The sequence below is a fragment of the Mus musculus genome, chromosome 2 (genome assembly GCF_000001635.26).
Source record: "Mus musculus strain C57BL/6J chromosome 2, GRCm38.p6 C57BL/6J".
Classification (NCBI taxonomy): Eukaryota; Metazoa; Chordata; class Mammalia; order Rodentia; family Muridae; genus Mus; species Mus musculus.
The window spans coordinates 160,749,711-160,774,657 of record NC_000068.7 but is presented as its reverse complement, the minus strand read 5'-3'; the positions used below and the strand labels follow the sequence as shown (position 1 = coordinate 160,774,657).

The 24,947-nt window shown below is 48.8% G+C and overlaps 2 protein-coding genes across 2 annotated transcripts in view; one reads left to right on the top strand and one right to left on the bottom strand.

Moving 5' to 3' along the window:
* The window catches only part of Zhx3 (zinc fingers and homeoboxes 3), a 102,544-nt gene extending 98,333 nt beyond the window's left edge, over positions 1 to 4,211 (top strand). Inside the window, exon 4 of the mRNA NM_177263.3 lies at positions 3,033 to 4,211. Within this exon, the coding sequence (NP_796237.2) occupies positions 3,033 to 3,043 (11 nt within the window). The 3' untranslated portion in view covers positions 3,044 to 4,211. The remainder of the gene's footprint in view (positions 1 to 3,032) is intronic.
* Positions 1 to 24,947, bottom strand: part of Plcg1 (phospholipase C, gamma 1) — a 44,451-nt gene that overhangs the window by 1,103 nt on the left and 18,401 nt on the right. The window contains exons 6-33 of the mRNA NM_021280.3: positions 23,611 to 23,695; positions 23,432 to 23,515; positions 23,188 to 23,222; positions 22,953 to 23,025; positions 22,773 to 22,874; positions 22,452 to 22,570; positions 22,278 to 22,363; positions 22,084 to 22,204; positions 21,305 to 21,473; positions 21,094 to 21,216; positions 20,914 to 21,015; positions 20,647 to 20,834; positions 20,173 to 20,373; positions 19,976 to 20,095; positions 19,717 to 19,897; positions 18,840 to 18,917; positions 18,014 to 18,117; positions 17,692 to 17,788; positions 17,375 to 17,444; positions 16,529 to 16,686; positions 15,108 to 15,204; positions 14,752 to 14,976; positions 14,527 to 14,675; positions 13,464 to 13,578; positions 13,192 to 13,353; positions 13,010 to 13,098; positions 12,735 to 12,919; positions 71 to 130 (exon numbers count right to left, since the gene is read on the bottom strand). Of these exons, the coding sequence (NP_067255.2) occupies positions 71 to 130; positions 12,735 to 12,919; positions 13,010 to 13,098; positions 13,192 to 13,353; positions 13,464 to 13,578; positions 14,527 to 14,675; positions 14,752 to 14,976; positions 15,108 to 15,204; positions 16,529 to 16,686; positions 17,375 to 17,444; positions 17,692 to 17,788; positions 18,014 to 18,117; positions 18,840 to 18,917; positions 19,717 to 19,897; positions 19,976 to 20,095; positions 20,173 to 20,373; positions 20,647 to 20,834; positions 20,914 to 21,015; positions 21,094 to 21,216; positions 21,305 to 21,473; positions 22,084 to 22,204; positions 22,278 to 22,363; positions 22,452 to 22,570; positions 22,773 to 22,874; positions 22,953 to 23,025; positions 23,188 to 23,222; positions 23,432 to 23,515; positions 23,611 to 23,695 (3,378 nt within the window). The remainder of the gene's footprint in view (positions 1 to 70; positions 131 to 12,734; positions 12,920 to 13,009; positions 13,099 to 13,191; positions 13,354 to 13,463; positions 13,579 to 14,526; positions 14,676 to 14,751; positions 14,977 to 15,107; positions 15,205 to 16,528; positions 16,687 to 17,374; positions 17,445 to 17,691; positions 17,789 to 18,013; positions 18,118 to 18,839; positions 18,918 to 19,716; positions 19,898 to 19,975; positions 20,096 to 20,172; positions 20,374 to 20,646; positions 20,835 to 20,913; positions 21,016 to 21,093; positions 21,217 to 21,304; positions 21,474 to 22,083; positions 22,205 to 22,277; positions 22,364 to 22,451; positions 22,571 to 22,772; positions 22,875 to 22,952; positions 23,026 to 23,187; positions 23,223 to 23,431; positions 23,516 to 23,610; positions 23,696 to 24,947) is intronic.

The following is a 24,947-nucleotide window of genomic DNA, read 5'->3' as shown; positions in this document are numbered from 1 at the left end:
AATGACAGAAAACTTTTCAAATTAGATGAAAGGACACAAACATACACATCCAAGGAATTAGAGAACTCACAGCTTGTCATGTAAGGGATCCTCAATAAGGTTAGTGGCTGAGGAAGGACCATCTGAAGTACTGAAAGAGGAAAGCAGCTAAGTCATTTCCAGATGAACAAAAGCAAAAGTTGGTTGTTGCTATAGGTTGTTCTACTGGAGATGCTATCAAGAGGCCTTTGTGTAGAAATGAAATGATAGTGAATGGTAATTTGAGCCCACAAGAAAAAATAACCACAATAATGATGATTTTATAGGTAAATATAATACCAGTGTTATATTGTTATAGCTATATAATTATAGTTAGTTTGTAATTTTTCTATCATCCCTGTATGATTTAAAATGCAAACCTCATGAAAAGTATAACTCTGTTAATCCAATAGGAAGATGAATCTGCAGTAAACAGCATGGTCAGGGTCTGTCTTAGTCAGGGTTTCTATTCCTACACAAACATCATGACCAAGAAGCAAGTTGGGGAGTAAAGAGTTTATTCAGCTTACACTTCCATACTGCTGTTCATCACCAAAGGAAGTCAGGACTGGCACTCAAGCAGGTCAGAAAGCAGGAGCTGATGCAGATGCCATGGAGGGATGTTCTTTACTGGCTTGCTTCCCCTGGCTTGCTCAGCCTGCTCTCTTATAGAACCAAGATTACCAGCCCAGAGACGGTCCCACCCACAAGGGGCCTTTCCCCTGTGATCACTAATTGAGAAAATGCCTTACAGTTGGATCTCATGGAGGCATCTCCTCAACCGAAGCTCCTTTTTCTGTGATAACTCCAGCTGTGTCAAGTTGACACAAAACTAGCCAGTACAGGGTCTGAATAACACGGAAAGTGAGTGGTGTCAGGTTGGATTGTTTCAAGTTTATAGCATTATTATGATCCCCAAGTTAAGCAATAAAATAACAAAATACAAAGGAGTCAAACTGAGCACACTAAGAAAAGTAAATATCCAAAATGACAGTAAGGGAGGGTTTAAAAATAAAAACCAAATAAGACAAAAAAAAAAAAAATAGCTGGGTGGCAGGAATTCTCCTTCTTCATCAGTAATCACATACAATGTCAATGGATTAAGTTGTTCTAAAGACAAAGATTGCCATATTGGACCAAAACCATACAGGAACCATCTATTTACTGTATGTAAAGATTCACTTTAAATACAGGGACACAAAAGAAGTCAAAGGTAAAGGATAGAAAGAGAATTACCAGTGGTTGGAGTCTTTACTGAGGTGTTTCCAGGTCTCTCTCTCTCTCTCTCTCTCTCTCTCTCTCTCTCTCTCTCTCTCTCTCTCTCTCTCCCCTTTTCTGTGTGTGTGTGTGTGTGTGTGTGTGTGGTTTTTCAAGAAAGGGTTTTTCTATGTAGCATTGTTTGTTCTGGAACTTGCTGCCAGGCTGGCCTCAAACTCACAGAGATCTACCTGCCTCTGCCTTCTAAGTGCTGGGATAAAAGGCGTGTGTCACTACCACCCTGCCTAGTTCCTAGTCTCTTATCCAAAAACCTGAAAAATCAGAGATCACACAGATGTACAGAAGCAGCAAGATAACTCCCCTCCAGGGAGACACTGTGATGATTGACAATGGACCTCTACTGGCCTCCCAAGCTGTCATGTAATACACAGACATACATGCAGGAAATACACCCACAGACATGAAAATTATTTTTTTAAAGATAAAAAATTGTTTTAAGATTAAGATGTTTTGTTTTTAGGGAAATGCATATGAAACAATAAAGGTCTACAATGAGATTCTAGCTCGCACTTAAATCAGCTGTTGTTAATATGTACACAGACAGAGCCAAAGGCATTGCTGAGGAGGTGGGGAGAGCCAGCTCCCTGATCCACTGCTGCTGTGGATGTAAAGGGATTAAACCTTGGAAACCTCTTCAGCAGGTCTCAAGAAACAAACACAGGTTTCTCATCCAATCCTAAGTCTCACTCCTAGCACTGAAAAGAGGGCCTGAACTGACACTGTGACTGAATATTCAAAGCAGTCGAATTCACAAGTCTCCAAAGAAGGAAACAAGCTGTATACATTAACAATACAGGAATGGATAAATGTGCCATAGATGGATGGACGGACAGACAGATAGATAGATACACACATATACATATGTAATATAATATTATTCAATTATAAAAAAGAATACAATTCTGATACACTGCATGTGGATGGAACTTGAACACATAATGCTGAGTTAAATAAGCTACTCATAAAAGAGAAATAGTGTATGATTCTACTTTTATGAAGTCGACAAATTTATAGAGATTGAAGGTAGAATGTAAGCTTCTGAGAAGAACTGACAGTTATTATATAATGGATACAGAACTTCTATTTAAATGTACATAAAACTAGTGAGACATAGTGTGGCTGTGATGAGAAACTGTGTGTTACGTGTATTGTACCATATTATGCTTTAAACTGGAGACAAGATGAGTGAGTGTAACAGGCATGGCAGAGCAGAGCAGAGCAGCAAGGGCGGCCAAACCCTAGTGGTAGCTTGGCCTCCAAGGCTTGGCTGTTATCTGTACCATAGCTTCTTGTGCTCTCCAGCCAGCCTCAGTAGAAAGACCCTGTCTGTAAACATGGGATAAGAGCCTGTGATCAGCTGCCCTGACCTTGACTTCCAACTTGCAAGGTGTACATGAGATGTCAGAGCTCAGAGCTCTGGGGGCAGGAGGCAGGACTTTTGGAACACAGGGTTAACAGGCATCATGGGTCAGAGGCCAGGATGATGGGCTAGGTGAGTGACAGGAGCCTAAGATGTCTGAAGGCCTTGTCCAACTGAGCCAGCATCTTGTCCTTGACCCACACTCTGCTCTTTCACCTCCTCTCAGGCTGGAGGGGACAGTGGCCTGGCATTCCTCGTGGAATTAAGGAGTCCCCAACTCCAGTGATACCAGCCCAGGATAGTGAGGATAGGACATCCCTGGGGACTGTACACGTTGTAGCTGCCATGGAGTGACAGGTATGTGTTTTCTCCTCAGAAGCAGACTGAATTTGATCTTGATTACTGTGAAGGACCGGCCAGTCTGGGATGCTGTATGCCATGTGGAAGGGCCAAAACTGCCACATATCATCTTGATGGCCAGCTGCCAGGCACCAGGAGAGCCTCTGGAGCCTCGCTGAACCCAGAACCTGCCACCGCCCCAACCACCTTCCGCCTGACATTTCTGAGCAAATAGCAATGGTTTCTCATCAGCCCATCTTCCCACAGAGCAGGACCTTTCCATGGCCTCCCAGGGACAATTCAGATTGCATATACCTAGACCCAGAATCAAGTTGTTAGCATATACAGCTGCCTATATTCATTTAATAAAGCATACTACTACAGACATTTTCAATACATAGGAACTCGGGTTACCAAAACAGTACAGCTCTGACAATGCCATGTCTGTTTTCTGGGAAGCTGAGACCACAGGGACCCTCATCCTCTGCAACAGTGGGAGTCCCAGGCATGCTCAGAACTGCACCAGGCCTGGCCCTACTTGTCTTCTCAAGGGAACAGATTGTTGGAAGAGATCTCTGCATCACTGAGTGGAGGCAAGCCACATTTTGTGCCAGACTTGTCTTGTGTTCTGATTGACAAAGAGCCCACTGTTACCTTCAGTTCTGAACACAACCAAGCTATGACATTACCATTGGATGCTAACCATTCTCTTTAGTTAACTGTAATTCTGGTTTTTTTTTGTTTGTTTGTTTGTTTTTGAGTTTGAATCATGGACCAACTTCTCCATTATCAGATCAACTAAAGAAACCATTGTTGTAAAGCCCAATCTACTGACCTGTAGCTCCCTTCAGCCCTTCAATCCAGACTCCTTTAGAACAAAAGGAAAGTGATCAAAGTAGAGCCAATTGCTGTGGCTTTGGTCACCAAAGTGCTCAATGCCTCCTGCAGGTCAGAAGGAAATACATGGTGGCTGGAGGAAGAATGAGGCTGAAGGGCTTGGGAGATTTGAAGTGACTAGAGCTACACTGTTCTTGAACACAAAGACCTGCAGGTCAGAGTTCCTGGCAAAATGCCTGTCACACACCAAGGGCCCTGGCCAGCTACTGGTTTCATGATCCAGAGGTGCTGGGCATCACTGGACAGATTCCTGTGAGGGTGTTTTTAAAGTTCCACATTTATATTCCCAACCTGAGAAACAAGTACTCTATCTACTTTTGCCTAAGCCTCATGTCTTTTTAATTAAAATCACAAGAAATGGTGCCTTTGAAACAATGGAAAACTTGCTTAGGGAACTGTACTAAACATTAAAGCCCCAGTCTCACCTAGGCTGGCTTCTCTGAGAGCAGTAGACAAAGCAGGGTAGGGGAGGGAAAGATGACAAACAGGATGTGTCATCATAGCCCCACTTACCTCTTGGAGATTCCATCAGGAGACCCACAGGCAGGGCAAGAGCTTTGAAAACCAAGAAGCAGTGGTCAACTTCCAGGTGTTCTCCTCCCTCCCTTCCCAGGGGAGGGGAATAGTCTGAGGATGAACATGGCGGCCTTCAGCCTTTTAGGAAAGAGGGCTTTTTTTTGTAATCCAGGGCCCTGGAACCATTATAAGTTGTTTCTCCTGCCCTTCCTGTTCCCATAGGGATGGCCTCACGTTTGATTGGAATTTATTATTTTGTTTTATTTTTGGGGTTTTTTTTTTTTTTTTTTTTTGACTACTTGGCAAGTTTTGTTGCCTATTTTTGTATCCTTTCTGTTTGGGGAGGGAAGCTATTTGGCCCCAAACCTTGAGGAATTGGAAAGAATAAATGGTGAGTGATTGTTTTTCTTCAGAGAACAGAAGCCTGAACGTTCTCCAGAACATGTTTGTATATGTGCAGATTTACATATCCATATATACAGGACACATACTTATTTGATACTTTATTCATAAATCGTACAACTGATGTGCATTTGAGCTTCATGTGGATGCCTAGGGGGAAGTAGTCTGTGTGTGAAGAGAGAACAGTATACTGGGCAGCTGGAGCAGCAGGGGAAGCCATCTCCTGTCTAAGAAGCATGTGTGTCTCACCTGAGCCCAGACGCCTGCTGGGCTTCTCCTCCAGAGCCCTGCTGCACTAGCTGAACAGTAGACTATAAAAATGTCTGAACAATGTACATGGAACAGAAACATTACGTTACTTGGTGGACATTATGCAGGACACAGAGAGCAGCCTGGTCTCGGGCACTAGGTAGTCTTCTGGATGGGAAGTTGCAGTAACACTGGCCCCAGCACACCTTTCTCAGAGCTGGTAATGGCAAGATTGTTCAGGTAAGAAACAAGTTGCTTCCTTTGCCCTTGGATAGGGGAGGGAAGTTGTGGCTTGGACCTTGTTTGATAGATAATGGTGAGGGAGGTGGTCATAGCGTAGGCACTCCAGGGAAGGGCTTTGGGTACCAAGCATGGGTGCACTGACAGAGGAGTTGGGGTGTAGGTTGGCAGATACCAGGTCTATGGTTACTATGTGACATCACAGTGGCCTTGTACAGTTGGAGGCTCAATAGAAGGCTGGCCGTGGCTGCTGAGGTGGGGTGGAATGTGCTTCTCCTAACAAGGTGTGCTTTGTGACATGGTGAGTCTTGCCCTATCTTCTGCACTCACTTGGACTTACCAGAGGCAGTACATTCTAAGTGTCTTTTGTGCTGGTCTTGTATATTGATTTTTTTCTACTCATATATGTCAGTTCAGTTACAGATCAGAACCAACTCTAACAGAAACCTAAACTTATACATAAGCTTTGCATATTATTTGTAATTTTTTGATCAGATTTTTTTTTCTTTTGGTAGTTGGGTGTGTTAGTGTTGGGAGTCCTTTCCCTAGATGACTTTGAGGTCTACTAGTGACGGTCCTTGCACTTTTCTCTTGGCTGGGTGTCAGCAGCTGCCAGTGAACAAAATACCTTAGCACGAGGGCACCCTCCCCTCTGGAAGCACAAGGAGAGTTGGGTGGGACCTGGTAGGTAGCTACCTGTATCCTAAGTCTCTCTCCAGCTGCCCTTGGGTATGTGCTACCAGGAAGCTCAGCTGCATTCTCCAGACCCAGATGGCTCTCAGAGATTTTACTTGTTCTGACAGTAGCTATGTCATACCTGTGTCCCTTCCTCCCTGCTGGCCCTAGGACATCTGTCACACAGCTGCCTCCTGTGGAGGGTAGGGATGAGGGAGCAACCTTGCTGGTTGGAGACTCGTTTTGTCCTCTAGGTGAGTGTTGAGCTGTCCCTATCTTGAGCCATTACCTTTTGTCTTCCTAGTTTCTACGTGGACCAAAACCCTCAGAGTGGAGCAGCTCAGTCAGTGCCACTGTCACAGCCCAAAGGCACTTTCTGGGAAGCCGGCCAAGGAAATCCTAAAACAAAACTTAGAATTTGTGTTTTTACTAAAGCCACTTTGCAGATGAAGTTCTATCATATTCATTTGTAAGGCTCTGTTTTCTGCAGTAGTCTTCTAGATACATAAAGGTCTTTGGTCAGCTCATCCTATCCAAATTTTGGCATGCTGCCTGGTTTTTCTTATACTAGACTGAAGCCTTTTCGCTAACATCCCTGATTTAGCCTCATCTTCTCCTATAAGAGCACACCGTTCACCACCAACCTGCCCAAACCTTTATGAGCTGATTTCCATGTGTTATAGCACTGGAGCCCACAGGCCTTTCTAAGTACAGGTCTCCCAAGACTTGAGCCTGAATTATCCACATTGCAGTTTCTTCTGCCTTGGTTCAGTGGAGTAGGTAGGTTGCTGCGCTCTATCCTCTAGGGCTAATAAGGCTGTTGAGGGTCTTCAGTGGAATGGCTGGGTTTAGTTTTGACTAATGACAGAACTGACGATCGTACTATCTGCTGTTTACATCGCTTACTAGCTAGAAATCCAAAAGGAATGGGGTTCTCAGAGTCTGTTTCTGCCAAAATCTGTGATCTCTTGTGCCTGGCCACTAGGGATGGCTGGCATCTAGGTAGTGGCAAGCCCAAATGTACTTTCCAGAATTTGTACTTTGTTGTGGTGTGAAAGCAGCTCAGAGAGTGAATGGCCCTAGGACTGAGCGCCTGCTTTGTTCTGAGTGCTTATTAACCCAGCAGGCCTATGAACTTGGTCCCCCAGACTGGAAAGCCAAAACAGGGTTTTCTAGTTCTGAGTCTAGCAGGAACACCTCTTCCCAACTCCCTAAATTCTGGAGCAGGGATGTAAATCCAGAGAGAACACTTGGGCTGCCTACTACAGACTAAGGCAGATTCTGGTTGCTACAAGGAAGAGGTAGGCACCCGCTTCCTTGGTTCTTCAGGCTCTTATGGATGTGGGACTGAATGGATTCAGTGAAGTTACCACTCTGTTGTCTCTTCCCTCCTTGAAACATACCTTGCAGCTACTCTGGCAGGAACCAGGCAGAAGAGAGGGAGGACAGCTATTTGGCAGGGACTGTGCTACATGGTGTCTTCCTGCTGTTGACAAGGGTGGGCAAATGGCAAGTTAGAACACCTGGGAGGGGCTTGCACATTTACCTGCTATCAGTGCCACTTTTGTCAAGAGACTGGCATACTGTGCCCACAGTGGGCACCTGTATGTTAATAGCTTTTCTTGATCTATGCCTTTTGACACATGTTCCCTTCCATGGAAAGTGGGTGATTCAGTTTATTCAGAACTTGAGTTGAAGGTAAACTGCCTAGGATAAAGCCTGCTCAATCACTGAATATAAAAAGGGCTGCCAGTGCTCTGTTCTCCCCCAAACAAGCACCAGAAGAGACATGTCCAGTGGGCGGAAGTCTATTACGTGGTCCTGCTAACCTGCAGTTAGTGCTTCGGAAAGATCTTGCCCCTAGCTCCTGTCCACACATCTTGGTCTTGTTCTTGTAGCCCCATATGAGAAGGCTGGCTGCAGTGAGAGCGAACTCCCATTCCTTAGCAGGATTCCAGCACAAGTTAGGTTGCTCTGTGAAATGGGTGGGCCGAGGGCAGGAGTGGTCACTCAGGGCACTGGTCTCTCTCCCATGCTTCTGAGTAGCTGGCTTTGTTCAGCTTTGCCAGGAAGGTCAGACTGTGTCATAATTGTTATTAAACACAGAAAATGAGCCAACTTTTTTCTGGCCCTTGCTGACTATTGTTCTTTGAGTTGTCCTGACATAGCCCTTGGGGAAATTGGGGAGGCAGCCAAAGACCTGCAGTGTCCTTGCTGACAATGTCTTGGATCCTGGTCCCCAGCACCTGCTTTGTGTCCTGACCTCAGTGTGGACGGCTTTGTTCTCAGGGGGCCCGACTGCTGAGAAGTACGGCTGGGGGTGATTTGAACAGTCTGCCTTTGGTGTGCTTCCTGTCTCCCAGGAACAGCTGAAGCGACTATCCTGGTGCTAAGTGAGGGTCACCTGCTACTGCGGCCAACTATGAAAGCGAACTAAGAAATAGCATATTCTGTCACATAGACCTATGTGTGGCCCTAGCTGGCCTCCTACCTGCCTGGTCGACTCACTGTGTAGACCAGGCTGGCCTCAGACTTGGGTGCTCTTCCTGCCTCTACCTCCCAAGCACTGAGTTACAGGCATGGGCCACAACTGGCTGGAGTGTAGAAATCCTTCACCCTGGGAAACATTGGAATAGAAAGACAGCCTTTGCTTTTGGTGTGGGCTGTGTGTGGTGGGAGGTGCGAGGATGACCTCTTCTGTCTGAGTCTCGGGCCTCTTAAGGTCCCCCATGGGGATGCTGCTATTTCCAAGATGCAAATTGCACATTTCCTAGATTTTGTATCTGCAAATATGGATAAGGGATGGGATGAGGGACAAAACTGCTTGTGTAGTTTGAATGGGCCTCGGCGGTACTTCCAATCTTTTAACTGTTCCTAAATAAAAATGTACAGACACTTCTTATCTGCTGTCTTTGTGGGGGGGAGTGAATTAATAAACAAAAATCTAAAATCCCTTCTATTGATTTTTGGGGGCAGGGGACAAATCTGACCCTTAAAAGTAAATAGGTATTGGGGCTTCCCTCAGCTCCCCAGGGAGATTCCAGTTTTTGGAATTCTTTGTCTTCTGCATTCCTGAACTCACTGTGATGCAAAACTGTCTGCGTATAAAGCAAGTCTGATCTTAGAGCCATGAACTGTGGGGTGTGAGGGCATGGGCAAGTTTTCCTGTGTTCCTTTCTTTTTCTGTGTGAGAGAAGAGGTGTCGGTGAAGCATGCTGTTTGCTAAGGAGAGCCTGTCACCGTGCAGAAGGACCCTGGACCCTACTAGAGGACCAGTGTCATCCCTACACCTCCAAGCCTCATAGCAACTGGTTGTTGCTAGGATGCTCTCATTGGCCATAAAGAAAAGGGGACTCCCAAAATAAAGCCACCTGAGTGAAGTGTCAGGATCTGCTCTTGATCTGCTCTTTCCCAAGGCCAGCTCAGGTCCTAAAGAAGTTGTGTGTTGAATCTAACAGCCAGGTCATAGAACTAACTAAACTAGGGCAATACCATGGAACTATCTCTTGAGTCCTTGGTGGGCAGGTTCAGAACACACTGGTGGAGACGGCAGGATCAGCCTGCAGGGAGCTGTAGAGTCTTCCTGATAAGACACAGTGACCCATGGATATAAATCCTCTGGGGATTTATATCCTAGGTGGGGAAAGCCTCTAAGGGAAAGATGCACTTAACTAAAATGTAAGGCAGGTCTGGGCTTGTTTTGGTCACTAAGTTGGTGGGGTAACCTCACACTCACTCAGCAGATCTGATATGGTCGAGGTAAGGAATAAGTTGAAAGACAAGTGACTGTTTAGTCCCTGTCCTCAGCTAAAGTCCAGGGTGAGTCTGGCCCCAAGTGAGGCCCCAGCTCTCTCTGTTAGGGGCACAGCTACTTGTGATTTTTCTTAGTAAAGGCCACAAAATGTTTCTGTCTTTTAATCCCGCATTTCAGTCCTATACCCCTGAAGTCACAGGCAGTGACTTCTTTTGTTAACGTGTTTTCACTGGTAACACTCAGTGGTCCCTCTTTACTTGTCTCTGGCCTGCTAGCCAAAAGGAGTCATCTCTTGGCTTGTATTCCTGTTATCACTGCCTTCCCTTCCAACCCCACTCTTTTGGTTTCCTCTGCCAAAGATAATGGTTCTCAACCTGACTTCTCATTTTCATGCTCCAGGGAGCAAAGCCCTGACAACAGTATTTCTCAGATGTACCTGAGGGTGTTTTTAAACAATGCTTGGCTGAGATTCTACAGGTCATAACCCAATGGGTGCAAAGCAGTGTTAACCAAGCTGTCACATGTAGGGACACACTGGATGAATCAGGCAAGACAGCCACGGGGCACCAAGATGGGTCTCCTGGATCACTCAACAGTAGTCAGGTTTACCTGGGGGATTTAAGTAATGAAACTGATCCTTAAATCTACTCCACTGAGAAGAAACCACTACCTGAAGGGAAATATGGTAAGGGGACAAGACGTGTGAATCACGGTTCTGTGAAGCTGTTTAGGAGGCAGTGCTGAGCCTCTCTGGGAGACTTGCTCAGAAAAAGGAAATTAAGATGCTCAGCACCAAGCAAAGCTGTCATGTAGCAGTACTGAGTACTGAAAAACATGGCTCCTACCTTCTCCTGGGCCACAAGACTCAAGGATGAACTCAGAGAGTCTGAGGACCTGATACACTCCACCCACCATTTCCTGTGTGTGAAAGGATCCCTCCCCTCGGTCTGTGATGGGACAGGAAAATTTTCCATCAGTGGTTGTCAACCTTTCTAATGCTTCGGCTCTTTAATACGGTCCCTCATGCTGTAATGAACCCCAACCATAAAATTATTTCACTGCTGCTTCATAACTAACTTTGCTGTTATAAATCATAATGTAAATACCTGATATGTAAGGCATCTGATATTGGGTCCCAAAGGGATTACAACACACAGGTTGAAATTCACTGCGTTAGATGAAAGCTACAGACCCAGCCATCACCCAAATACTTATGCTCTGTGACCTGAGCCAGCTAGTTCAGCACATGGTACACGCTGCTTCACTGTGGCATGGTTTTGTCCTGCTCCAGCAAAGTGCTGCAGCAAAGCCTCAGGAAGGAATAGGCCTTCCTCAGCATGGGAGGCACAGAGGTTCTAACTGGCAGATGAAGAGGCAAACAGACGCACCTGGCAGCACATAACCAAATGCTACTTTTTTGAAGTAGGTTTCTGTGCAATGGAGACTGAGCTTGCCCCTTGATGGGGTGGGCAGGCTTCAACAATACCATTAGAAGATGGGGTGGCAGAGGGGCCTCACATTTTAGAGCCACAGGGAAGAGCTGTGTGACTTCCCAGGTCTCCAGGGATATTATACCACACTTGCTTCTATTCTCAATCACCATGTTCTCCTGAGCCCCCAAGAAACAAACAAGTTAAAAGAAAAAGGACATGAGGATGATTTATTTGGCAGTCAGATCTTAAGAGGGCAGCAGAACTAGCAAATGGCCAACCCTGAGCCCAAATTTGGGCAGTGGGTTTGCGTGTGCTGATGCTGGCTATGCTGAGGCACCTTTGCACCCACAGGCCTGGACCCCAGCCTCTGTTCTCAGAGGTGGGGCTTACCTTCCCAACCTTCCCATCTCCTTTGCATCTTTTTACCAACTGCATAGAAACTGCACCAAGCAGCAGCTTAATTTGGTACCTACTGCCTGACTCCACTTACCTATATCTCCATTCCTAAGGGGAAGCATATCGAGTCGTCTTTGTCATAAAAACAAAAAAGCTCACCAGGGTAGACATTGCTCTTCTCTCTTCCTGCCCCTCCACCCTTCTTGACAGTGCCCTCTCCCAGTACAACACCCCATAGAGCTGCTGTTCCCAAAGGCTCTGTGCTGGGTCTTCCCTTCCAAGGTGAGGAGCAGGACAGAATAACTTAGTTACAATACCACTGAGAAGAAAAAAAAATTAATACTGCTATTTTTATCATGATCCCCTGTATCTTTCAGGCTGGGTAGTGTACCCAGCCATGGGCAATGTGCCCTTGTGCTGTGTCTTCCTCCATGGGCAGAGCAGAGCCTTCTCATTATAGGCCCTGCATTCCTCTGTCCTGGCTCCAGGGCCAAACTGCAGGGCATTTACTCTTTCACCCTGTGGTTTTAAAGCTACAGGACAATGTAAACTTTGTTTCCCTGGCCCACCAAGGCTCCTCCTCCTTCTCCTTCTCCTCTTTCAGGAATGTGTCAGCAGCTCCTTGAGACCTCCTATGCCACCAACTGAGGCAACTTCTCTTTCCAAGGGGCTTCAGCCCTACTCCTGGCCCAAGATGGAAGGACCCACCTCCACATTCAGGGCCAGATGTGTGTGCTTAATTCGAGACACAGTACAGTTTTTTGCCTTCACCCAGAGCTGGGCAGGGAGGCCCAAAACAATACATATCATTAATGGCTTGGTTTTGTCTAGCCTTCACTGCTGGAATCCAGGCTCCAGGCTGTGAGACCAAGAAGGCTTTACAGTAGACAGCTCCCAGAGAACCCAGTTCATGGCATTCCACAGGTGGACAGCACCTGCTGCTCTCCAACTAGGTGGGGTCTGACTAGAGGCGGTTGTCTCCATTGACCCGAGTCCTTCTTGGGGCCCTGAACAGAAGTGAAGTGTCCTTACTGGCCTTGCAGCCAGACAGGACAACCCAAGACACACGGTTATCCCTTTTCCACAGAGGAGAAAGCTGCCAAAGGATTGATCTTTCTGGCTCCAGCACCCTTCCTCCAAGGTCCCACACTGGCTAACTTCCCCTCATCTCCCTCACCTTCGTTCCCGACTGTCAAAATGGTCTGCTAGATGCTCCTGCGAGATGCGGAAATCTTCAAATGGCTGCTGGTATCTGGCTTCAAAGGACCCTTCCCGGGCCCGGACATGGAACAGCTGGCTGGAGGCATCTGAGGCCCGTTCCCTTAGGGATATGCCACTGAAAGGACTGAGGTCACCGTTCTCCTGCTCAGCAAGGGAAGTGCACAAAAGTTGAGGTCTCTTCTGCATCTCAGGGGCTATGACTGAACTCTCTGCTCACGCTGCTGTAGTTACCTTAGCAGGGAAAATGTCAATCTTGATGAGCAGGGAGGCCAACTCCAGGTCTTCACTGTAGTTGTTCTTCAAAGGCACTGCTCTATATCCTAAGAGAAATACCTGGCTCTCAGCCTATCAAGTGTCAAGCAAGTGGATAAGCCCCATCCTGACAGCAAGACTTTATAAGGAAGATTCCTCACCTGTCTTCAGGCCTTTTACTGGGAAAGTAGCCTGAGCCAAGAAGTTCTGGTCACTAAACATGTCTTCCTCATACACCACAAAGCGCAGAAAGGCAAACTCTGGGTTACTGATCTGGAAGTGGAAGGGCTTAGCAGGCCACACAGGGTTCAGTCCGTTGTCCACTGTGAAAGCAAGGGCAAAAGCTGAGGCCACATCTACGGGATGTGATGACTGGTGGAGAGGTCTTTAACACCCCAGGGGAATGATGGGTAATGAGGGAAGACTGACTTACCTACAAACTCCGTCTTTTGCTTGGTGCTGTCGTACTCAGCCCCAGCCACCTCAATCTCCACAAAAGGACACACAATACCCCGGCCATTCTTCGGCAGATGCCTGGCCCCCAGCACCTGTGAGGCAGGCAGGCAGAGATGGGGTGATGACATCCCCCCAGCACCCCGAACATCCTCCCAGCAGAAGCTTGGGGAGCAAATCGTGGAGGAAAATGCACCATGGAGGCAGTATGCCCCCTGCTGGGCCCTGAAGGTGCTGCCCATTAGGCCGCTCATTGTTCACTCCAGAGCAAGCTGTTGGCTGTAAAACCCTGAGCTTTAGCTAAGTATCATGCGTACTTGGCAGTCCATTTCATGTTAAATCCATGTCTGTTCCAATGTGGGAATCTTTTAAATTATTCCACTTTAGAGGGAATATCTGGAAAGTAGCAGTCATGTCCATCTGTGGCTCTGTGCTCCTAAGTGTGCTCAGCTGGCCATAGACTATTCTTACTCTTTCCAGACTGTTCAGGCCACCCCTGCTGATTCCCATAGCGAAGGCTGAGCTGACCCTTGATCACAGCATTTCACCAGACATGGACTGGGGAGCTCTATTCTAGGAACTGGGAAAGGCAAACAGGCTGCTGGTCATGCTCTAGCAAGCTCAGGTTTTGCTTGGTCCTGCAGACAGGAGCCTGGCTCAGCACAGGCCCCTTTTAGCCTGATTTGTGTCATTCTGACCAGGTTTTTCCTTCCAGGTAGTGACTTTTCACAGGTTAGCTTTAACCCGACATCCTAACTCATTTGTGCCAAAAACTGGCCATGATCAGCCATGCTACCCCTGGGATCCCAACCTCACAGAGAACCTGTAGCTGGATTTCCACTTCAGGTGGTCCTACTTCAAGCTCAGGAATAGACCAAGATAAGTTCTCTTCCCCAATGTAAAGCAGAAATGCTGCTCACCTCTGGCCCTGTACCCTTTCCCACTTGTGCTGACCCACCTGGTCGCCACCTTCTTAGCAGGTTTAGTATCAATGGTCTTCATAACCCTTTCCCACCCTGAAGAACCCAGACAAATATACTCACCTCAATGCAAATGACACAGGGTTCCAGACCTCGGAGACTGCTCTTATCAAAGGGGTCAAAGGCTTCGTCTCTCATGGTGCTTGGCTGCAGCACATAGCCACAATGCCCACCAGCCATGAAGAGGGCCTGGTTCATCTGCATAGGCTTGTCTGCAAGAGTGGGATTACAGTGTGCTCCAGTGGAACTGCCCTAAGTGTCTCTCCCCACCCACAGAGACCCCCTCACCTGGGGTCTGGAAATTGAGTGCTACAAGCTGGCTACCGCAGATCCACATGGGCAGAGGGTCATAATTGGAGGAGTCTAGCCTCTGGCCCTTAGGGTAGATGCGCGAGAGCTGCAGCCGGTTGTACTGGAGGAACTTCTTGCCTTTGGCCTTGTTCACATACTTCTCAGCCTTGGTTTCCGGAAAGGAGGACATGTCCCGGTAACAAGCACGTTCTGTGCCAATCTCTGAGCCAAACAGTGAGAGCGTGTATAGAGCGGCCCCCTTGTGTAGTGTATGTAAGGGACAGGGTATTAAACGCCACTCTCAAGCCACCAGCCCCTCAGCACATGCACACCACACCTGGCCCCAGCCTTACTCTCTTCATCAAAGGGAACGGGCCGGCAGTAGACCACAAGCTCGGAGAGCTCCAAGGCGATCTTCTTCCTCCTCTCCATCATCTTTCCCTCAGTGAGCTGGTGACACACACAAGGCCCAGGCTGAGCCCTGCCCAGGAGAAGGAAGCTCCTACCAGCCTTGGGTACACACACACTTCAGGTGTTCTGAGGCCCTCTTCTCTCCTTGCACATTTTAAATAGCAGCAGACACTAAACAAAACTACTGGCTCCCAGTTTTGGCCAAAAATTATCTCTTTCTTCGTCTCCACAGATACACTTGTTCCCCAACCCTCTTGGGGTGGAAGTCTCACCATAACTTAAGTGCCAAATGACCTCACATGGAGCTAAGGTCGGCAAGGCCCTCCCAATAATGCTTTCTGATTATTCTTTACCTAGCCTCGTCCTTCAGCAAAAACACTGCTTCCCGGTTCCCTGAAGCACTAAGGCCTTAAGCCCACCTGGCAATGTGTGTGCCTTAGACGACCTTACCATCTCACGTCCCCATGGCCAATGCAGCCTTCCTCCTCCCGTTCCCGATCTTAGCTGCAGCCTACTCAGGCACTCCCCACACTGTTCTTTGTAGTCTTCTCCTTCAGGGGCTCCACTATTTATAATCTTTCTTTTCATTCCAGGCTAAATCCAGGCAGGGTCTAGCCTGCCAGCCACTGGATCTTTCAGTACCTTGCCCTCCGGGGCACACTAACAAAATCCTCAGCATTGTGTCTGTCCCCAGTCACAAATCTGCTCACCAAATGCGCTGGGGGGACAGGCTCTAAGTAGAAGCTTCCATACATCTACAAATGCTTCGCCAGGCTCAATGGAAGAGGGCTCCTCCAGAAAGCTGGTCCTTCCAAACAAATACATGCTACCCACTATCCACAAACTCCAACTCCCACTCTGAACTCCCTACAACCCACTGCCATCCAACCTTCTCATGACACTAAGACACCTCAATAGTGTCACTAGGAATATCTGCTGCTTTTAAAGCTACAGGACACCATACCTCTGTGGCCCTCAGCATAGCAAAGTTCCACTACTGTGGGTATCTGTAACTTCTCTGCCTCCTGTCCCAGACCCATGCCCTGTTACAAATGTTTACGTGAACCCTCTTCCTCTCTTCTAAGCCTGATCTGACTCCTGCTGCCAGCCCAGGACCTCTCTTCCCTCTTGCCTTACACTCATTCAGGTGATCGAGAGTACTTAATGCTCAACATTTCCTAAGCCCATCCATCACAATCCTGTCTTGAGTTTGTTCTTTTGGGTGCCTTATCTAAGGCCTGGCCACATCAGTTGCCTTCTCTAGAGGAGCTCGCTGGGGGTTGGAGGCCTTGGCTCCCGGGCAGGCCCACATGTTGCCCCCACAGATCCCAGTAGCACCTTCTAAGCTGTGGCAGGTTCTCACCCTGGCATCTGCAGTCTGGGCAACTTCACGGATCTTTTTCACCCAGTCCTGTAACTCCTCCTGTGAGTCAGCTGCAACATCCAGGGACCACTGAGCCACTGATGGCATGCTGATGGAGAAGACGAAGAGCCGGTTGTTTTTGCCCTCAGGACGGATGGCTGTTGGGGGTAAAATAATACAGGGCTAGGAATGCTCTCTGGGCTTTCTAATGCTGTGAACCCTTCAATATAGTTCCAACCATAAAATTTTTTCATTGATATTTCATAATTTTGCTACTATTTATGAATTATACTGTAAATATCTGATATGCAGCGTATCTGATATGCAAACCCTGGGAAAGGGTTGTTAGGCCTCCAAAGGGGTTAAAACCCACAGTTTGAGAACCACAGCCATAGACACTGGCTCAAAGGAATTCATTCCATTTCTTCCTGGCCATACTTATAAGCAGGCAAAACTGGTATATAGATCCGATTTACAGAGGATACTGTAGCTCAGACATACCATAGTAGTTATGGTGGAACCAAGGCTCCAACCCAGCTGAGACTCATGCCTCTTCCTTGGAGCCATGCACTGTAGCCCCCACCCTAACCCATCTCCAAGCTTCTGTCACAATGCTGTGGTCTAAACCATTAGGACTGGATGTCAGTCTGTCAACATCTCTGCCAACTTTTGACTCCACTGTACTTGGCAGAGGGTAAAATTTGGGGATGACAAAAGAGTCTGGGACTTCCATAGTATAAGAGTAGCCTCTGGGAACTCGGCCACTGGATTCCTCTCCAGAAGCAGGAGGAGTGACAAGGACACCCTGACACTAAGAGGAATCATGAGCTAGGAATTAGATCTCACCGATCTGACAAGCTGGCACATCTAAGACCCCTCGCAGCAAGTCCCCCAGTGGGCTGTTCTCATCCAGGTGCTGTAGGAAGCAAAACCCCAGGATGGTCAGCATCGCTGCCGCAGGCTCAGCTGAGGGAACTTTTTGACGATCTTTTAGGTCTACTCATGACCAGCCAAGCATGACATAGGTACAAGAGAGACTAGAGTGTAGCCACACAGGATGTGTGGCTCACAGATGACAGGAAGGCCTGGGTGTGATAGACACATCAAAAGAAAACCTGGGGACAGGGAAACAAACCCGTGACACAGAGTGGTTCCAGACATACCTCCCTCTCAGGCTCTAGGACTGCTGGATTGATCATCTCTTCCACATAGTTTGAGGGGAACCACAGCTGCTTCTTCCCACCATAGTCCCCTCGCCACCTGTGGAAGCCACAGGGTACTGACTCCAGCAACTGCCCCAAACTCACAAGCTCTTCCTGGGGGGTTCCCACACATAAGTCAGGCCAAGGCAGACACTGCTAGTGAGCATGAGACAGATGCTCTCAAAGCATACTGTCACAAGTGCTTTCAGTGACAGCTCCACAGAGGCCCCGGCCTCCTGTCCCACCACACCACAGGCTTTCTAGCCTGGATGGTTTATCTCACCAGCCACCATCTTGCTTTTCCACATTCTGGATGATGGCACTCTTGGTGAAGGTCAGCTCATCCTCTCTCTGGGCCTTGTAGTCGAAGAGGGCTTTTACTGCACACTGCAGAGGTGAGACAGTGGGATTGGATTGTGTGGAGTAAAGCAGAGGGCAGTCCCCATCCTTTAACCTAGTACAGCACATGTGCATACATGTGCCTACATGTGCCTGGGCTTACGCTAGTGGGCAGTGCCACTGTTGGCAAGTGACCCTAGACACAGGTCTTAATGCTGTCTTGGGGTAAGTTTCAGAACAAGCAGGATGGGTTTTCTCCAGGGAAATTCTTGGCCACCCAGGTAGAGTCTTTGGCACTCTGTCTGGGGTCTGCTCCCACAAGCCAGGGCTGAGGTCCAGTAAGAGTAAGTGCACAGCCCTGTGGAGCTCCCTCCATAGTTAAGACTCTTACAGGGCAATGTGCTACATTAAAGAAAAGGTCAAAACCAAGAAGACCCTAAGATCTTCATAACGAAGGGAATGCCTGGACAGTGTGCCATCTGGCCCCTGTTCTACTTACTACCCATGGAAGACACGGGGATCACTCTGAAGGAATGGTGACAAAGGGCCAGTTCTAACCCAAGACACTGGCTATAAAGTGGTTGATCCCTGGAGATTTATGGTCATTTACCAACCACACATCTTAAAATCTCTTGAGCCTCAGAAAACCACAACTAACACTTGTTTCTCCACACCTACCACAAAAGGGCCCAGAATACAGAAATATAAGCCCCAAGCAGTAGGGAACCCCTCCTTCCTTGTGGCTTCCTGTGCCAAGCACAGATATTTACCTTGAAAGTTGGCATAGGGTTTGCCTCCACATAGAAACCAGGGTTGCGGCCCTCGTATAGTGCCCCATAATCGGGTTCCTGGAAACAGGACACATTGTGATCTATCACCATCCCAGAACTGAGATAAATGCAGCTGCTAGCTCCCATTGCCCAGTTTCTGAAGCACAGCTGGCCTCTTCTACAGGACATTTGCCCCAGCTCATTGGCCCCTGGCCTACAGGAATCCCCCTCCTCATCTTCCAAGGGGAGGGTGCCTGTAGGGACTTGATCCACACTCCTTTTGCACTCTTACCCCACATCCACCACTGTGGCTCCTGCAGCCGGAGCTCCCTGCTGCCGAGCTGCCAGCAACACCACATACTTAATGTTTGTTCAGTGGCTGAGCTCACGGTCAGGAAGTAGCCCAGCACACCTCTCCTGACTTCAGGGAACAGCATGACCCTGACCAGGTTATCGTGTCACAACTGACAACTCGCAACCAATCCTGTGTGAGATGCCTGCCTTCTATTAAAAACCACAACACTGATCCAAGACCCTTGCACTACCAAGCCACGGTCTTCCCTCCAGAGCCTTCCCACAGAACAAACACATCTATACAATTGTACCTACTCTGCCCCATACACTCCAGACCCAGTCCATGTGAGCTCCTAGACCTTGCCACCTACCGCTTAGTTCATGGGGACTTTGTCTGAATACCCAGGCACGGCTCAGGTGCCATTTCCTCCAGCTACACACCATAGTTCCCAGTTACTCCTAGCGCTCTCATGTGAACTTGAAAATACCCCAAGATGAGTTTTCAACACATTCAGACAGTGGTACATTGTGAATGTCCTCTAACTATACTGGGATCCCTGCCCCCCATCCCCGCCATTCTCACAGCTGTCCCGATCTTCTCCAGTGCCTCCTCGTTGATGGGGTAGCGTAGCTTCATTTTGCGGTACAGGGGGTGCTTCTCATAGTAGCTGATGAGGTCAACCAGGCTGTCAAACTCAGAGTTCCCCAGCATCACTGTCTGGCCTTCCTGCTGTACTCGGCAGTGCTTGATCTTTCCCTCAGCCCTTCACAATGACAGGACAGTCAGCAAGGAAGACAGCCCGGACCCCAACAAGAACCCACAGCTGTCCAGCATGCCTCACCGGAAAGAGATGGCATATGAGTTAGGCTCATTGCGTTTCCGCACCAGGAAGGCCCCATCCCGGGGCACTCGCATCAGCATATGTTCAGCCTGAGCTCTAGTCAGGCTTGCGTGGTACCACCTGAAAACCAACAGAGTTAGGCCCTGGCCAATCAGTCCTACCATTACCCCTGCTCCCCTCCCTGTCCCTGCCCTCACTCTTTGCTCTCATGGGCATTCGTCTGTGGAACAGGCTCTGAAAGGCGCATCTCAAACTCATTGCAGCGCAGGGGTACTTGCTGATAATGTGTGATGAGGTCATAGAGAGAGTCAAAGACAAGGTTATCTGTCAAGAAGAACTTAGGAGTCCCAGCATCCTGCCGGGAGTGGATGCGGCAGTGCTGGACTTTCCCATTCCGCCTGAGGGAAGACAGGATGGGAGAGGCGTCAAAAGCAGGTCAGAGCTCCAAAGAATACATAACTAGGCAAGGCATAACATTTCAAAAAGGGAGGCCATTCTCCAAAGAAGCTTGGAGGAAGACATACACATCAAACATACATGTTTAAGTTCACACATGCCTGTGTAAGAATGAATTGTGTTTTATGGAAAACCTAGACCCAAGGCTAAAATGTTAACCAATTATGTCTAGGTATAGTAGACTAAACATGGGTATAGTGCTGGATGTGGGTTACCAGAAAGACAGCGTGTAGTCACCCACGAAGGTCTCACTTTCTCGCACTAGGAAGGAGCCATCAGGAGCCCCAGTCTCTATGCAGTACTCAGTGAGCAGGCGCTCAGCAATGTGCCGCCCGTCACGTCCAGCCCCGAGCTTCCCGTGGAACCACTTCTCACTCGAGTGCAGCTCTGTGCTGCTGCTGGCCTAGACAGGATGACAGCAAAGATACCCAGTGACTGTCACGTTCTCATTCAGCTGACCCCATGCCCCTCAACAATTCTACCTCCTTCGGCTCCTCTTCATCCTCATTGCCCTGGTCACTGCTGGTCTCCTCAGAGTAGTAGATCTTGCTGCTAGTCAGAACGAAGTAGTGGGGATACCACTCCTGGAGGAGACCAAAGGGGACCTGTAAGCCAGAGTTCAACACACTGCCCCACCATGTCCAGGCTCAGCTAGACCTCACATGATTCACGGGGTCCTCCAAGTAGAGGATACCATTCTTGATGGAGTTACTGATGTCATTCTCGGAGTACATCACAGAGGTAGGCACCTCCTCATAGGCACTGCCCTCAGCCAGCTTCTTGTGCTGTGGAAGCAGACCAGGTCATGGCAAAAACCATTCCACACCTAGCCCATCTCCTAATTCAAGGTTTCTCCTGGCAACGATGTCACACCTTAATAAGGATCTTCCTCCTGAGCTGGTTGGGAGAAGGAAGGCCATCAGCAGCAATGTCCACAGGCTTGGTAAGGAGTGTGTCGCCAAGCACCTTTCTGAAGTGCTGAGCCATGTTTCTCTGCTGGGCAATGCTGCAGTGGTCCTCGATGGACAGGATGACTGGGTACCTGAAGGCAAAGGGCCAGGACAGTAACACTGCTGCTACGGTTATTGTGATTCAAATCTCAGTCCAAACAGTTCCTTACAGAGTGAAATAATGGGAGTCAAGGGCCTGGGGCACCTTATCCACAGGACCCCTCTGAAGAGAGGGAGCCCTGGAGTTGGGGTGGGGGCACATCAGGAGGCAGTGGGAACCAAGAAGAGGCAAGTGTTGCAGAGGGGGAGCCTCGTGAGTTGCTGGCCTAGCAAAAGACATTCCACACAAAATAGGTCAGGAAGGATGAGAATTAGCCCCCAGTGCAGCTTGTGGATCCTTTCAGTGCAGTGGGGACTGTGGGCCTGGTGGCAGCTAGCAACTGAGATGGCTCATAGGAAACATTCTCTTCTGGGCAATGAAGGAGATGGAGATAACCTGAGACCACAGCTACAGGCATGTTTTTGAGAATGAGATGCACTTCAGTGCTACCCAGAGAAGCAGGGAGCAGAGGCAAGAACTCAGGAAACTGGCTGGAGTAAGAGCAGAGGAGACTGGAAGAATGGGAGCAAGCCATGCAAGCAGGGGATCCTAGGAGTAAAAGGACCTTCTGGAGGCTGCCCGTGATCTGCACGCCTACTCACTCTGAGGCTACGAAAGCATGCTCCTTGATGGTGTGCAGGACGTCAGAGAACTTGATCTTGGTGGTGAGAGTGTGCCCATGGTAAATGACTGGCATCCCATCTGGCCCATCCCAGCAGTCCACTAGAGAACAATATCACACAGTCAAACAGGCAGGCCTCTCACCTTCCCTCTCCAAACCTTAGACCCAACGTACACTCAATGCAGCGACAGCCCATCCTCAGGCAGCGAGCATAGGCTTCCAGGGAGGACTCACTGGAGAACTGGTCCCCAGTCAGGTACCTGGATAAGCAAGGAGAGGTACATATGGTCTGGAGGGCCTTCCTCCCTCCTTAGGAAGGGTTGGATGAGCAAAAAGAGGCTTACTCACGTATTATGTGAGGAGGAGATCCAATAGTGAGAGAGTGGGTTGTTCATGGTGTCCGGGCACACAGCATCCAGCTGTGAGTTCCACACGCTGTTCTCTTTGGAGAACAGGAAGGTGACAAGCTACAAGGATAAATGTGGAGGAGAAAGTGAATGAGTGCTGGCTGCCACTTGGGATGGAAGTAGGTACAAGAATGTGCTGAGTCTCGACTCCACTGGCAAAGTAGGCAGTAGAGTGCATGCACAGCTTTTAGAGCACAGGTCAGCTCTGGTCACCCACCCCACCTGCTTTCTCTAACAGAATGGTGGGAAAGGTGAGGCTCACCTCATCCAAGAAGAAGTATGGCTCCTCAATCTCTCGCAAGGGGTCTCGAAGGAAGCTGAGCATGAATTCCTGCACCTGGAGCCGGTCGACAGCCCACAGCTCCTGCCAGGTAAAGAAGTCATGGAGGAGGCCACCAATGATGAAGCCACCCTGCAGCCTAACTCCCTGGCCCAGACATACCCCCTGGTATTCAAGGAGGAACTGCTGGAACTCAGAAAGGGACACCTGGCAATGCTCCGGACGCTCTCCAGTCCTGTAGGGAGAAAACCTAGTGTCTGGCACTGGCTGACAAAGGGCCCCCGTCTAGTGTAGATACCCAGTGGTTTATTATGCCCCATCCCCATCTACCCACTGCTTCCCACCTGGATCTGAAACCACCCAGAGAAAAAGCCCAATTGGCTGTTCCAAACCAAACCTCAAAGCGTTGGTTTCCAAGAAGGGAAGGTCCATCTGCAGAGAACAGAATCTGGTCAGGAGGAGCCCTGGGAGGCCATGCAGGAAAGGGGCTCTTAAGAAAAGGCTAGGGAGCAGATGCCCCGGGGGAGGGGTGTGTGTGGCTAGAGTAATGGCACCAAAACCACTCCAAAGCAGGGCAGCAGGGCTATGAGAGAAGGCAGAGGAGTTGGGCCAAGGACAGGGAGGGTGGGAGGTTCATGCACCGTCTTCTGGGCGCTGTACATGAGGCTGCGGTACAGCTGAGCAAACTGCCCGTAGGTGATGTCCCCGCTGCGCTGTTCAAGGTCCTACATAGTACAGAGCAAAACTGCCAGTCAAGCCCCTTAGGAGGAGTCACTGGCCTCCCCTTCCTTGCCAGAGGATAGCCCCAAGTGTCCATTACCGTCAGCCGCTCTCGGAGGAAGCGCATATTGGGGACTCGGTAGTTGACCTGAGACAGCATGTTCTTCAAGTCCTTGGCTGATATACTAAGGGGAGAAAAAGGATTCCCTTTTGACTTTAGGCTGAACCTAAGGATGGACAGGTAAACACCTATACTCTGGGAACCTGCAGTCTTAAGAGCAACACTCTTTCAAACTTCATGCTGTGCTAGATGGAGCGAGTTCCTGCCTTTCTCTGGGCCTCAAGTTTCTGCAGTGAAAGAGAAAAAGCCCAATAGCCACAAGTGACCAAGCTCAGGAAAGCAGAGGAAAGCAGGTCAGGCTGGGATGGGAGGCAGAATAAGCCATTTCCAGCAGTTGCCCCCAGCTCTGATCTGCTGCCTGTACAGGGCAGGGCAGTGCCCACTGCCACTAACGGAGGCATCCTAGGACCCACAGTCCCCAGGATAGGTAGCAGGGAAGGGAGCGCGGGCACCCTTAGCCATGTGTAACTGCTGCTGCTGAGCACACTCCTGAGGCTCCAGGAAAAGAACTCAGAGAGAGGGACAGAAGGGAAGAGAGAAGAGGGAGAGGAGAGGGAGACAGAGAGAGAAGAGAGCATCAGCGCACTCTACCCTCTAAGCATAGCAGCTTGGACAACAACAGGATGAAAAAGCTGGAAAAGGATGCTCTCCTGGGAGGAGTGGGTGCTGGAGAGAGAACACACCCTCTTCTGGCCTAAAGCCAGGCACGAAAGACCAAAATTCCCTAAGGCTCGGATCTTCACCAATAATTGAATGTCCTGGAACAGGTAGTTCCCAAAGTAATGCTGCGCCCTTTTAATACAGTTCCTCCTCACGTTGTGGTGACCTCCAACTAGAAAATTATTTTATCACTACTTCCTAACTGTAACTTTGCTACTGTTATGAATCCTAATGTAAATGTCTGCTGTGCAGAAAGTCTTAGGTGACTCCTGGGAAAGGGTCATCCAACCCCCCCCACAGGGGTCGAGACCCACAGGTTGAGAACCAATGCCCTAGAGTCAAGGCTCTGCGGGGAGCATTGGGTCACCTGACCCTCAGTCAGCCAGGAAGCTGCAGTCAAGCCTGTCTCCTCCCTTTCCCGCTGTCATAAAAATCACACTGCTCTCTCCACCCTGCCCTGCTTAATTCTGTGTTTGTTGTCCCTTCCCCTCTATGCAAAACTCCTTTTTTAAGAGTATTTATTTATTTATTTATTTGATGTATGTGAGTACATTGTTGCTGTCTTCAGACACGCCAGAAGAGGGCATTGGAGCCCATTACAGATGGTTGTGAGCCACCATGTGTTGCTGGGAATTGACCTCTGAGTGAGTGCTCTT